The sequence below is a fragment of the Corvus brachyrhynchos genome, unplaced genomic scaffold, assembly GCF_000691975.1.
Source record: "Corvus brachyrhynchos isolate BGI_N302 unplaced genomic scaffold, ASM69197v1 scaffold37, whole genome shotgun sequence".
Taxonomy (NCBI): Eukaryota; Metazoa; Chordata; class Aves; order Passeriformes; family Corvidae; genus Corvus; species Corvus brachyrhynchos.
This window is the reverse complement of record NW_008239289.1, coordinates 1,394,897-1,409,812: the sequence shown is the minus strand read 5'-3', so window position 1 is coordinate 1,409,812 and position 14,916 is coordinate 1,394,897. Positions and strand designations below refer to the sequence as shown.

Here is a 14,916-nt window from a genome sequence, read left to right as displayed (position 1 = left end):
CTGCTGAGCATTTGGGTAGGAAAGCAGAAGTATAAATTTAAAATTGCTGCCCTTGTTTCTCAGATGGAGAAGAAAGTTAGTTCTTTCTTGTTTAAGAAAAGATGGAAGGGTCAATGGCCTATATCCCTGCAGAAATCAAGGAGTGCCAGTCACAGGAAAAGTGATGCTATGCATGCCACTTCATTGCCTTTCCCTCAATTGTTTTTCACTCTTACAGAGTGATAAGATTTCCCCTTGGTTCCCAAACAGGTTTGTTTGTCAGCCTTTCTCCAGAAAAGATTACTAGAATGGAACAGGAGAAAGGTGGTGTTTTCTGATGGGTGGTGTTGTGAACACATATGCCTTATTTCCTTGAGTAATATGTATCCTGTTTGTAATGCTCTTCACACCACTTATCTTTCACACAATGAAGAAAAACAGTAAATGAAAAAAGCTAAGATACAGATTTTTACCTATTTCACCAAGGAATTTATAGCCCTTTTGATGGAGTTGTGTGGGCTGAGGCTCACTAGTGCCTTTCACCTCTCTATCTTACAGTGGCCGATCAGTTTATCAGCTTGTGTTTTGGTGCAGGGCACACGGACCAGATGCAGGACTGATGGCAGAAGGCAACCGTCCGGCTGAGCTGACCCAGTCCCAGATGCTTCACATTGCCCAGCAGATTGCTTCTGGGATGGTTTACCTGGCATCACAGCACTTCGTGCATCGGGATCTTGCTACCAGGAATTGTCTGGTTGGTGAAAACCTACTGGTGAAGATTGGGGATTTTGGGATGTCTAGAGATGTGTACAGCACGGACTACTATCGGGTAAGTGAACTGCTGTAATAAGTAATAAGCTAGGTCTTGTTCAGTCTTCTTACCACACTGGTGTGACTGATTCTGCTTTTATGCATAACCATCTGTCTGTCAGGTAATTTAGAGCCCAGCATATGGAGACCCTGGTTCTGAGTTAAAAGGTTTTGGTAAATTTGGAGAGTTAATCTGAGTAGATTTTCATGTTTTGTTGTTTATATGTGTTGGTTTTAGATTCTACATCACAGAAAGGTCTTTTTCTCTGGGCAAAAAATTTTGCATGTTTTCTTGGCTTTAGTGAAGAAGAAGCAGCAGATGAAGATTTTTTTTGGTAATCAAATTTGGCCCAACACTTCGAAGCTTTTAAAATATGTTCTTAAATACTGCTAAGAAAAATGGAAATGGTAACTTTGGGGAGTAGTTGTATAATGCTTCAGTTAACTAGAGGAAATGTAAGTACTGGGCAGCAGCAGTGACCAGTTATTTTACTCAAGAAGAGACTAGGTGAGAAGTTGTTATATACTGAGCACCTGAAAGCTTTTCCTGCCCTTAGGGCTTTAGTCCTACTTCTTAATGTTGAAGAGTTGTTTTGCAGAGGGTAAGAGTAACATGTTGCTCTTTTTCATTCTGACTGTTTTCCCTGAGCTTGGTTGCCATAAAGTGATATCTGAATTTTGCAAAGACCTTCTAAGATTGCTGGGATAAACAAACTCTGAAGATTAATCACTGTTGTTGACATATTTGTGCTATGTGGTAAGTCACGTAGTTGACACCATTTCCTGTTTGCTATCACATTTGTAATTTCATGATTGGAACTGAACCTGTCAGGTGTTTCTGGCTTGGGGAAGGCAATCCATGGCCAAGCTGATAATTTACAAACCCTAGAGTTTATCCTGTGAAATAAACTCATCATCTTTAAGCACATGTTTTGTATCTGCCTCTGACATGACTTGTTGCCAGTGAATTCCTTATTCCTTATTCCTTTTTCGTTATTCCTTTCTTAGCCACTCAGTTTGGATTGTGTTAGTAAAGGACAGTGTCACCCCACCATCAGTGTTGGTGGGATGCCTGGGAAGAGATTGTCTCTACAACTGGCTGAGGCCAGACAGGATAGAGGAAGCTAGACTTTTGAAAATTACTGCTGAATGCTGGTTTACTTAGAAGCTCATAAGTAACAGCCTCCCCTCTTAATTTTCTTTCCTTTCAAAGGCAAACCTAGTATTTAGTAAACATATTATGCAGATTCCTCTTATATATTGTTATTTTGTAAACTGGGACTTTGAATTATTTGATCAATGTGAAGCAAGCATGACTTCATGCACTTCAGAGCTTGAAAACAAATATACAGGATGGTAATAATTTCCTCTGTGTTTTAAAGGACACTGGTGAGCAGAGGCTAAGGTTTATTGATTTTGGATCTGATTTTGCATATTGCATTTTTGCTCCACTTGTTGGGACTGAAGTCATGGGTCTGTTCATACTTCAGTGTTTACCATGTTGTTACACTTAAGAATGAATGTATATGCGGAACAGTACGTGTTTGCAAAGGTTGTTACAGTCAGAGGCAGCATTTTTGAACATATGCTTTGCTTATTTTTGGAAAAAAAATAGTAACTCCCCCTGTTGCATAAAAACTACCTGCAAAAGGGGGCAGAAGCTCAGTAGTCATATGGCCTTCCTGGAGACAACTGAGGCCTGGCTCAGGCATGTGATGGTGTACGAACTGGCATCAGCTTACCTGCTCATGTACCTCTGGATTTAATCTTCAAGTCTTGCATATGAGTACTCAAGCAAAGCTTTTACCCACTGGAACACAAATTTAGAATGACACCCATGACCTGGAAAAAGCAGGAGTTGAGGAAATTCTGGGTAACCTGGGCACCTCTCAAAGGATCTCATTTAAGGGATACACAGTATTTCCCACTCACTATCTCTCACACAGAATCACTCTCTTCTTTCCTTCTCTCCCTTATCTTCACTTATTTTTGAGTTCAGTGAGGGGTTCTGAGAGGTCTAGGGTTTAACAAAGGAGAAGAAAGAGGCAGTAGTGTGAAGAGGATGCAATCATTGATGTGAGAGAAGGAACAAATAAGATGGGAAAGGTACTTGTAGAGAGGTGTTAGTGAAAGACACAAATGTGAATGAAGGGAGAAAGAGGTAAGTGTCAGAGGGGATGATGTAAAGTAGCATGGCCCCATGCAAACTGGTGGTATAAGTTTGCAGAGTGGTGGGTGGATATGAAACTTCAAGTGAGGTAGTTGATTTTTCTACACACTTAAGAAAAACAAGAAGGATAATTTCTCTGGCCCCTCATGTTCCAGCTGGCTTCTAACTAGTGCAGAGGAGGGACAGAGCCAGAGACTGCCATGCCACCATATTTCGCAGTTGGTAAAAGCTGGAAGTTACAGTTGAGCCTGTGAAGTTTTGGCCTGCCCTTTTTGGGACATATGTGGGCTGGTCAGAAGATGGTCATGAAAAAGTCAAGGCAATAATGAATTCCCAGATGGTTGACCTGAGAACTGCATCCTTGGCAGACCTAAGTCAGTGATAACACTGGAATGTCACTGACCTACCATACCTAATTGCTTATAGCAAGCTAAGTCTTTTTAACTGCTCAGGCTTAATCACTCACAGAGAAGCAATTCATCCCCAACCCTGACAGCTTTATCTGTTGCTTGTTGGAGAGATTTACACAATTCCAAAAAGTTCTGCAAGAAATGGTTCGTCATCTCTGGGTTTTAATACATTGGAATTGTTTTTTTTGGATCCTGCCACTCAGTCATGATGTTAGATTTGCCCAAGATGATTATTTATAGCTTGCTTCTGTAAGATAAGGATGATCCCAAGTCATTGTGCACTGTTAGATTGTTAATGACATTCTGCATTGAATCAGCTCAGCTGTTAAGAGATGCTTCAGGGAAGAGGGGGAGCAAATTAACCCTTGGGCTGGGAATACATGTGATGTGTGGCCCTGATTGCACAAGCTTTTCTTTTTTCTACCCCTTTCTTTTTTTCTGTCTTTTTCATCATGCAGGAATCTTGTAGGTAGGGGAAGTCTTGATGTATGTGCTACAACCAGTGTAACAGCAATAGTTTTCGATAGTCAGACCAGAGGAGCCTGGGGACATGAAGAAACTGCGATGGCTTTTCTTTTCAGAACTGCTCTACACCCCAGGCCAAAGTAAAACAACTGTCAAGTAATTGGTTTGGTCTGTGAGCCAAATAGCTCCGGCAACACTGCTGCACTGCAATCCTTATAGCACAAAAGATCCATTCACAAAGTTATTTACTTGAAGAGCTTAGGTGTCAGGTTTATTAGGGGTTTTATTTGTTTTGTAGATATTTGGATTTTGTTGTTTGATTTCCTACCCCCACAGGTCTGGGTTTCCTGTCTTAGTCTCAGATACCCAGGTAGTGCTTTCAAGTAACTTTCAGTGCTTTTAAGTGTTGACATTGAAGCATGGAAAGAATTACTTGGTTATTATTTTTTCTTGCACTCAGAGGTAATATATCAGAGCCTTTTTAGGCTTCCAGTTCAGTTTTGCAAGTGATTGCTTAGTACTTGGTCTTAAAATAATTTCATCATTTCTTAATCATAAGCAAGAAGCTTGGAAAAAAGCAGAAGTCATCTTATCCCAGTACTTGGAAAACTTAATAGGGATATGCTTTAAATATCCAGCCTGGTCAGCCAACTACAGGCTTGAGCCAAGGTTTCAGATGAAACTGTGATCTCACCAGACTAAGCAAGAGCTTTGCCATTAGTTTCATTAGGACCAGAATTTCACCCTTCCCCATTTTTATGTTTGTCCAGTGCAGGATAGAGATTCTGTTTCTTATTTAGATTTATGGAGCTCAATTGTGTAATCCTTATTTAGCTATTGTATAACCTACTTGCCTTTATGCAACAGCACAAGAGCAGTGGAGAAAGTATGGACTCCTTTTCTCAGCTTGTACAAACCACTCAAAAGTTTGTCAAAAGACTGGGCCTAGTGAGGTTTCTATCTTCCTTTAGACCAAATTTCCCCTAAAACTACAGAGAGGTTCACAAGTTTCCTTCACTTCTGGCACAGATGGGGCAGAAGACTAAGAGGATGCATTTTAGTATAAATTTCAGTGAATCTGTTTCTCTTTAATATCTTCTCCACATTTTGTACCCCATTTTGCTATTTAAAGAGAGCATGTCAGATTGGAAGAAGAGACACAGGTCACACCAATCCTAAGTCTTTCACTCTTGAAGAAAGCCACACAGTAGATGTTAAGTGTAGGAGCAACAAGAACCTGGGCCCTCATCATGCTACGGGGAAAACACCAACACTCACTAGTACTTTGACCCCTTCTAAATAAGACACCAAGCCCCATAAAATTCCAGTCTGCCAGGGAAAAAGAGAAGATTTCAACAGTGTCCTGAGCCCGTAAAGAGAAACAATGCTTGGCAAAAATTCCTGAGAAATCTTAGGAAGTCAGTCACACCTGACATACAGCAAGATGTGACAGCAATTGCCATCAGATTTTTCTGTCAAAATCACCTTCTTAACTGGCACCCTATAGAAAGCTATGTGGGCCCAAGCCAGCTGCATCAGCCAGTGGTGTAACTTGCATTTGGTGGTGCCCCTCAGAGCACATCTGGCCATGTTGTCTATTCTCAGTGTGGGAACCAAAGATGAGCCAGAATCAAATCATACCACAAGAGGGAAAACAAGAAGACAAGTCCTGAAGAAAGACTTAAGTAAGTTAATAAGGTGCAGCCTGCAAAATGCTGGCAGGCTTCTTCTCAGATATACCACAGAATTGGATAGCAGCAATCTTGTGTTTTTGAAGCCTGGATTTCTAACTCCTGTCCTGTCACACAGCGCCTTCTCTCAAAGTGGATGTTGCAAGTAAGTAGAATCCTGTGCTGCCAGTGCTTTGCCTAGAAGGCTGCACGGCAGCTTCTCTGTCCTAACAGCTGCAATTTTTGTTTTTTAAATCCAGCAACGTGAATTAACTCATGACCCATAGACACCTACTTGATCACATTATTCCACTCCCTTCCCAGCCTTTGAATCTCAATTGTATTTAGAGAAAGTACTCCTGTCCCCTACCAGACTGTTTTAGAGGGTTAAACAAGGACCACTCTCAGGAAAAAAAGTGTCTTCATTTTCTTTTTCTCCTAACACTAGCCTTCTCCAATGACTTTCAGTGTGTGAAATAGCAATTTCTGTATCTCTTTCTGGTACAGATATTGCTAGAACTGTGAGTGGTATTTTCCAAATCAGATTTTTGCCATTCTTGGATTAGAGGTACCTCCCAGCCTTTAATGAAAATGTGCTGCTTAGTACATCTTAGACTCACATAGCCTGTGTCATTGGCACATGTTAACTGTATTGTCAGACAGTGCCCTGGGCCACTCTCATCTTCCACTCCTTCCAAATGAAGAACATCCCTTCTTTTTTCCTAAGTTTTTGGTTTCAGTCCCTCATTGAATGACTTTGCAATTCATACTGGCACATTTTGTACCTCTAGTGGTTGAGAAAGACTGGTGTTTCTTTTTTATTTTTCTGTGTTCTTTGGGGGCTGGGTTGTTTTGGTTTGGTTTGGGTTTTTTTTAATTAGAATTCAGGTCTTGTCTGAATTGGTGGTGAGTAAAGAACTAAAGAAACAGAATCAGGGTACAAAAAATAAACAGCTGATGGAGTGGGAAAGGTTTGAAGGAAGTTTCCTAGATTTTTGCAGCTTTGTTTCTTAATGTTTTATTGATAATTTCTATTTAATGCTAACATTAAGTATTTTGGGATGTTTGTCTTTTTAAAACATAGGTTCCCATGCACTTTCAGTTAAGACAGGAGAAGCTTTTACAGTCCTTAGCCTTCCAGTCAGACTACCAGAAAAACTAATGGTTTTTTTGGAATTTGCCATTCCAGGCCTATTTTAAAAATACATAGATGTTGGGCTTTCTCACTACATCAAAAAGGTGAACAACCTCTTTGAGAAACCATTTTGACACCTGTGAGAGTTACAGTCCTCAGCAAACAGTTCTGATTCTGATTTTTGCTGTTCCTTAGCAAGGCCAAGGTAGCAGTTTGAAGAACAGTGAAATAACATTAGTATTAAAGGAGTGAAAGAACATCTTTCCCACTAACCATACCCTCCCTTCATGTATGAATCTAATGTTGTAGAGTGCTGTATTTCTGGAAACTGCATGATATACTTTTCTGGTGACACTCTATGAAATATTTTCTAGAAGATAAGGCTAGTAAAATAATCACCAGAGAGTGATCTTGCTTAAGCTATTTCCAGTACCTAATGCCTATTTGCGAAGCGAATTCATACATGACAGCAAGGGGCTAAAAAAAGAAAAGGCTGGTTTATCATTATTTGGGCTGTAACTAGCCAGGCAAACACCATGATACAAATGTTTACAGTGAGGAACAAGTGTCTGTCTATTCTGAAAGGGCAATAGCAGCAAACACCTGCAGGTCTCAGCTGTCACTACAGAGATGAATACCTGTGTGTGGGAGTTTGGAGGAGGCTGCACTAAAGAAAACAAGAAAGAGTTACTGGGAAGTCAAGCAGCTTGTCAAGGCATTCTCGTAGGTGTGTGTATTGAATTGTCACAGTTTGAAGGCACAGTTTGAAGGCTTTTTATTAGCTTCTATTTTTGCATCCATTGCTCAAAAGGAAATTATCTGCTTCCCTACATGGACTTCTCGGCTTTCCTCCTCCGTCAGAGGCTCATTGCATCATGTGTAGTGCTGGGGAGGACAGAGGGTTCCAGCAGCCCTGGAGGACGTGCACAGATGATTTCATGCAACGGGAAACAATACAGGAAATAATAGGCCAGCTTGAGTGATGTAAATCCAAAGTAGCTGCCCTGAAGTCAGTGCAGTAGCTCTGAACTTAAAGAAACATAATCACAAGCAGAATTAGGCCTAATGATTTTACAGGACTTCCTAAAAGACATTGCAATGTCAGCACTTAGAAACTGGTATGCCGCAGGACATGGCATCCTGATGACAAAGGATGAGCACCATGGCTTGATATTATTACTTGCCTGTGCCAAAGTATATTCTGTGCAGTGCAGGAGGCATGCTCTGTCCCCAGCTTTTACTTACACAACTACTGGTTGAATTCCTGGTTTTGTTTGGAATTACAGCTGTTTAACTTCCTCAGTTCTTCACAGGAAACCTAATTTCAGCTTTGTCTTAAGCAAGAGCAAGTTCCATCTTTTGTAGTACAGCTGTAGATGTAGTCACTTCCTAAGTGAAGTTTTCTCATCATCTTCACATCAGGGTTATTGGTCCTACTTGCACTTCTGTTTCCATCTGTTTTCACCAACACAGATCCTAAGAGGGGAGTCCAAGAAAGTTTTCCTTATTAGTGCTGGGGGAAGGAACATCAGATGTCCAACACGTGTAGTGTGCTGCATTTAACAGTCAATTCTTACTAAACTCTGTCTTGCAGGGTTAATAACAGGTTGGTAATACAGAAAATGAGACTTTTAACTGGGAAGTTGTGACATACTTCACTTGGCCAGATTTGAGCCTCCTTTCGCTTTAAATGAGCAAATGGGAAAACCGCGTCATGGTTCCTGGAGTACATTCTCCTTCAGTCTGTGAGATCAAAGAGTATAGAGGGCAGAAACAAAAACCCATAATAACTAGGTTGAAAAATTAAGCTGATTAAAAGACAGACTAAAGCAAAGTGACCTTGTTGCTATGACCAGTTACTTGATTGCCCATTGCATTTCAGTGAGTAATTTTTCCTTTGTAAATCCACCACCATTAGATTTATACCAATGTGGTTCTCATGCAGCATGTCAAGAAATAAGTTCATCTTGAGAAAAAAAGTTCAAGCCAGGAGGCAGTGCCTAGAAACAAATGTTATGCAGAAATCCTGTTGAGCTACACTATAGCTAAAAGTGTTGAATGTGTGTCGATCAAAATATTAAAGTGCTTGGAAATTTTCAAATGGAAATTTTTCCTCTGTTTGCTTCTGTTAAAAGCTTTGAGAATTTAGTATTTGGTTCTATTCTGGTTATAAAACAGATATTACAGTTTTCAAATGGCTGGAAGTTTTGGATTTCCCACCCCACTGTCAAGGCATTTTTATGGAGTGCTTTTCAGCTGGTTACTCCTGCAGTATGCAGTTGGTAAGAGCCATAGGATCCACATGCACGCCTATAGGATAACAGGAAGTTTACATAGTCATCGTCACCAGTGGCTGACACGGGCTTTTCTGTTGAGGGGCTCTTAGCACAGATGTTCATTAACTTAAAAAGTCCTTTTAAAATTATACATACAAAACTGAATCATTCTCAAAAATAACCACACATATGGATATAAATTGCAGGAAAGCAATGATTCACACATTGAAATTAGCCTTAGGAACTGCAATGTGGAGAGCTTTGCAGAACTCTGATCGTAATCACCTCATTCCATTAAGTAGAAGCAGAGCTGTACAAAGCTATTTTTTGCAGGTGCTGAAACGATTTAACTGTTGTTTAGATGATTAGCACATAGGAGAGCCATGTCCTCAATCCCATCCCTGTTCACAATTTGCTGGATTGTACTTGGAATATTGGTGGAGGCTATTTCCATTGACTTTACTAGAGTCAATGTTTTGTCCAGGGCTTTAGAAAGTGAAAAGTGTATGGGCAACTTTTTCTAGGCACTGAACGGCAAGAGAAATGATGAAGTAATTTCTGTGGTTTTTCTTCCTGGGCCAGGTCTTTGTGCAGACTAATAATGCCTTTTAGTAATTATGGGGAGGAACCATGCATAAATATCTGAAGATACTGTACTGCACTGCTACAGATTGTCACTTTTGGCAGGCAATCTGCAAAGCAATTTACAGAACTCCAAAGGTTAGCAGCTGAAACTGTTGACTTTCTGATGTGTGATGTGCACATCAAAAAGGAAAAGATGATGGTGGGAAAAGATGAAGGTGAGGAAAAGATGATGTGGGAACAAAATCACTGAAAGATCTCCGGGAGCAGAGTCAGATACTGGAGTGGCATCTCCTCGGTGCTGCAGAGTACTGGTGCACTCTGTGCGGCCGCCACTGCCCCCACAGATGGTGGGGACAGCACAGAAAGGCCACCCAGAGGGACCAGTCCTTAAACGGGAATTCTCCTTTGATGTCTGGTCACAGAAGCAGCTCCCAGCAGAGTCTTTGCAGGCTTCCAGCTGGAAGGTTTTCTTATGCAAATGGCCTCTCTCCTTTGCACTAAAGAAAGCAGTTGCTAGGCAGTTTTCCTAAATATGCATTTTTTACCCTGGGCTTGGCGAACAATCGGGACTCTTTTGGCCCACAGAACTCAGGAAGCACGGGAAGGAAGAGCTAGACAATTAGACTATGAAGTGGTACGTGTAACAGGATGGATCGAGAGGATGAGAGGACAGCACCAGCTAGTAATAGAGCCGAGGCTACAAATCTGGCTGTGCAAATTCGTGTGTGCATAGCAAAGAGCTACTGGCAGTGATGGAAATGGGGAAGCACTGTGTGACACTGCAGATCATTTCCATCTTCACTGCTCTCGGTCCTTTTTCTGTCCGATGGAGCACGTGTCCACTGCAACATGGAGTGGAAGGGAAGTAAGTAGCAAAGACTTAAATCAGAGGCTGTTGGCATCAGTGACAGAGAACGTGGAGAATAGAGAATCTGTGGTTACTCATGTAGCTGTAAGACGTATGCCTTTTTGAAGTGTTTTCAATACCAGATGTCATGAACAGTAGCAAAGTTTTTGACACCATGTCAGGAACAGCTCTCCAAGCTTCCCAAAAGGCGAGGACTCCAGAAATGAACTGATACTGCATCTTACAGTCTCAGAAACTTTGTAATTAGACTTCAGAGATAAGTTGGCTTTGCGTTAATCTAGTCTTACATAAAATGGAGCCAAAACACATATAAAATGCTGTCAAGCTTCTAGCTGTGTCCTAACTTTAGGAAGAGATGAAGGCCTGATTTAAGGTGCGTGACAGAATATGCATCTTCTATTAAGGACAGATCTAAAAGAATTAGAAAAGATTGTGGTGACTCAAATGCTTCTATCTCCATCAGGTGGGTAAACAAACCTCCAAAAGAAAAGCCACATGAGTGGGAAGTAACTTCATTCTTTCCAGTGTACTGAAATTATTTCAAAAAAAAAAAAGAAAAACAACCTAGCTTAATACCCTTGAATTTGCTTTCAAAAGTTACTATTTATTTGCCCTTAAAAATATTCTTGCAACACTGCTGTCCAGCCCTTGAGGATTTGGAGAGCTTACATTAAATTAAATCTACGATCAGTTCCTACTTCTCTTCCACAGTTCATTTCATCCAGGGCTTGATATTGCCATAGTGGTGTCTCAGATGTTTGGGCTGGGAGCAGAGTCAGACCCATTGAAATGCTCAGATAGAATGACCAACACTGAGAGGTGATGCAAATGAAATTTCAAAACTATTCTCTTATTTAGTCTTACAGTTGTGTTGATCTCCAGAGAGGTATAACATTTATATTGTCTGTTTTCAAGCTATTTCCCAACACTTTGGAAGAAGTTTAAATTATAGATATCCATGATTCTTGAGCCTCGTCAAACTCTATTTCAGTCCTCTGTTCCATGTAGCTGTGTTCAAGCTTTTCTTCATGAATTTGAGTCCTGGAAATGATCATTGTAAAATGAATGTCACTTCAGTTATTCACATCACATGCTTAGAAGCCAGGATTTTAAAGAAAGAGCTATAGTGTGAGACTTTTGATAATAAATGCATAAGACTGCAGATCTACATCTACAGAAATATTGATCCTGTGTAATAAAGGAGCACTTAACAAAAATAAAACAGATTTAAAGCCATTTAGAGATAAAAGAATCTTGAGGCTACGATACTGTACAGCTCAGAATATTGGGGTTTTTCTGTTGCTATTGAAAATTACTGTGACCTAAGCAGCTAGCTTTATAGCCTTTACAATTTCTCTAGAAGACAGAAAGACAATGGTATATATTCAAAGACTGGAAACTAGTTTACCGCCCAGACCAATGAGCAAACTGGTATTGACTTTACTGGGGACAGAAATTTTACTTCCATTCTTATTAATTGAAAACTTGTAATAGCTTTATATCTGATTTCACTTCCATGTTCACTGCTGGATCTGGGTGAAAAAAAAATCACAGTCTCTGTGATCTAATCCTTACATACCACACTATGAAGCAAATCAAAGTGTTTTGCTGGAAATATAAGCTGGGGTTTTTTTTCAACTGATGCGTAAAATGTGATGCAGTCTCAGCCTTAAGGGATTCTTTTATAACATCATCCAGTTTATTTCAAGGTGTGTGTGAAGAGAGTCCTTCAGATTATTTTATGGCCTGCAAGATTATGTCTCTGTAAATCTGGATTTAATGGTGTACACAGAAAGGGAGGAATCTTAACACAGCAAAGAAATTGCTCTCGTTTTCTTTCTCTTCCTTTTTTTTTTCTGGCAGTAGAATTTTAAGAAAATTAAGAACTATTCATTAAATATATTGCCAGATATTCTTTGATAACACATCAGTGTTGCAATTATTCCAGAGCTAGTATAAATATAAAGGGGGGGAAAAAAGAAGCAACATGAATGACAGTCAGGATGATTACAAATCATTTGTCCTAATGTTTTTGTCGTCTATGTTCCTCATACTGCCTTAGCCCAGGCCCGCAAAATAAAACTGTGATAGCGCTATCTGGAGAATATGGATTCTTTCCAGATTGATTTACCAGATGCCTGTCACCACGAAGTCGCTTTGGAAGGCTAACTGATAGGCTGGGCTCTTTGCAAATTACTGCTCTGCATGCAGTCCTTTTGCAGCTGATTATGCTGCCAGTGTTATTTTCTGACGATGAGATTTAGTGCAGCATACTGCCTGGCACTATCCTTGTATGAGATTTTTCTTGCTTGTGAGCTAAGCAAAGGGCAAGGTCCTGCATTCTTGGCAGCCTGTCATATGCATGAGCTGTTTGTTTTTTGGATTCAGCAAGCAGAGTTTTAAATCATCTTTAGCAAAACAAGACACAGAAAAAAGAGAGATCAAAATAGAGCTGAATATTTCATGCCATAATTTTGGCAGCACATCTCGTCTTGTCTTCTAGATTGAAAGCACCAATGAAAAAGGGAATTTTGCAGTTTTCAATTGCGTGACTTTTCCATGCTCCTTGAGTATCCTCAAATATTCTAGGACTGGTCTCTCATGCCATATCAGCCATTTTTAGAGAAAAGAATCTGGTGTTGAATAGCTGTGTGGGAAAAGCATAACTGTGTTAAAATAAAGGTCAATGCCTATACACAGTGAGTGGAATGTGCCTCTCAACAGAAAACCAGTAGATACTATTTGAATCTGCAAAACAGAGATTGTATATTGTTTAAAATACATAGTCCGATATTGCCATTTTCTTCAAAGGGAATTCTGTTGAAAGTTACTAAAAATCCTTGCACAGCTTCTACCTGTTCACATAGACACACACAGTTCTGATTTTTATACCAGTCATGGTTGGAGGAGCATACATTTTTGACCAAGAAATATTTCCATCACAATTTGGAAATGAGCTAAATGGTGGGTTTGGAGCTTGTGTATGCACACATACTATTATTCAGTATTAACCTGCTTTTCCATCTCAATCAGCTTTAGTTAGTAGAATAAAATGCTAAATAGAAAAGGAGGAAACTGAAGGTTATGCTGTACTGCACACAGTAAAAAGCCCTTCAAATACCTATTTAAATACAGTTAAAATGGCATAAATTAGAAAATGCAAGTTTCATGGAGAGGTTTATACATAGTTCCACTGTACAATGTGAGACTGAAGGTAGGTCTAGTCTTCAGACACTGGTAGCTCAAAAACTGTGGCATGAGCTTGATGCAGACTGCAAAGCTATTCAGAAGCAGGATGAATGTTCCTTTTCTGGGGCGTACATTTCTTCCCTGTGCTACTCACAATGTCCAAGCTAGTTGCTTTAAATGTAGCTTCTGTTTACATGTTCTTAACTGTGTCACTGGGGATATGGAAAACAGCATTATGTTAAATAACATGATCAGAAAAAAAACTATATGTAAATAAAGTTTCTTTCCTTAGTTATTCCTTTTGATCCATTACATCTTAATAAATTTGTTTAAGATGGAAGACAGGAAAAATGGAACAAAAAAGGAATAGATCTGGATCTGTGTAGCTTTCATATAACATAAAATAGGCAATTAATCTGCACCTGTACTTGAATAACTTCCTATTGTAACTAAAGTTCACAGGGGTATTGATGAATTTAAAAATTGCCTGAGAATCTCAGAATTCCTAGCTTTAAAATAATTGTGACCCCAAAATTTTGGGAGTACCTGTTTTCTTGTTGTCCTGCTGCTGCTGTTCAAGTCAGCTTCAAAAACTAGAAAGAACTTGTTGTTAGGTTCAGCTTAAGAATTGGAGAAATGTGGATTTTCTTTAAATAAAGGCACAGAAAGCAGATGGAAGTGTCCCTAAATCACATGTAAAAGTGGGGAGCAGTAGGTTGAGGAACAGTCGGTGATTTCACCTCATAAAGGACATGGAAAGTAAGCAAAAATACAAAAGAAGGAAAGGCTAATGGACAAACAGCGATGCAGTGAAAAGGGCCAAAAAGAATTTGAGATTGTCTTTGAAAAGAATAGTAAAATAGACAAGAAGAGTCTCTTGACTGTTTAAATGTCAAGAGTATGAGGAGGAAAGTATTGCTGCTACAGACGTGGTAATGTGGGAAGGAGAGTTAGTTTGGCCTGAAAGCAAAATTAATTTTTAACATCAGGTAGTGATAAATATGAAGATATAGGCAAAGGGGGCAATGGGACTAAGAATATATGAAAGCTAAACCTGGAACATGCATAGAGAAGAGATACTCAAGCAATGAGGAACACTGACAGCCTGTTTTATGGTTGGAGACAGAGAGGTTAGCAAACCCTTAAAGAATCATAAACCAGCCCTGCTGCCCAAAGCAGAGGTTCTGCTCTCCTGCTTGTCTCAACAGCTAATTCCTGCAACATCTGCTTTTCTGCACCAGCATCAATGTTTCTGCAGCCACTGAACAAACTTCATTGGTGAAACATGCCAGCTGAAAAATAAGCTTTTTTTTTTCTTGGTTGCAGAGAGGACAGAATATTTCTCCAAACCAAAGTAAA

The 14,916-nt window shown here is 39.8% G+C and overlaps 1 protein-coding gene across 2 annotated transcripts in view; it reads left to right on the top strand.

Annotated features, from left to right (window-relative positions):
* The window catches only part of NTRK2 (neurotrophic receptor tyrosine kinase 2), a 189,538-nt gene that overhangs the window by 145,881 nt on the left and 28,741 nt on the right, over positions 1-14,916 (top strand). For both annotated transcript variants that reach the window (XM_017740421.1, XM_017740420.1), the window contains exon 15: positions 574-808. In XM_017740421.1, coding sequence (XP_017595910.1) covers positions 574-808 — 235 coding nt within the window. The remainder of the gene's footprint in view (positions 1-573; positions 809-14,916) is intronic.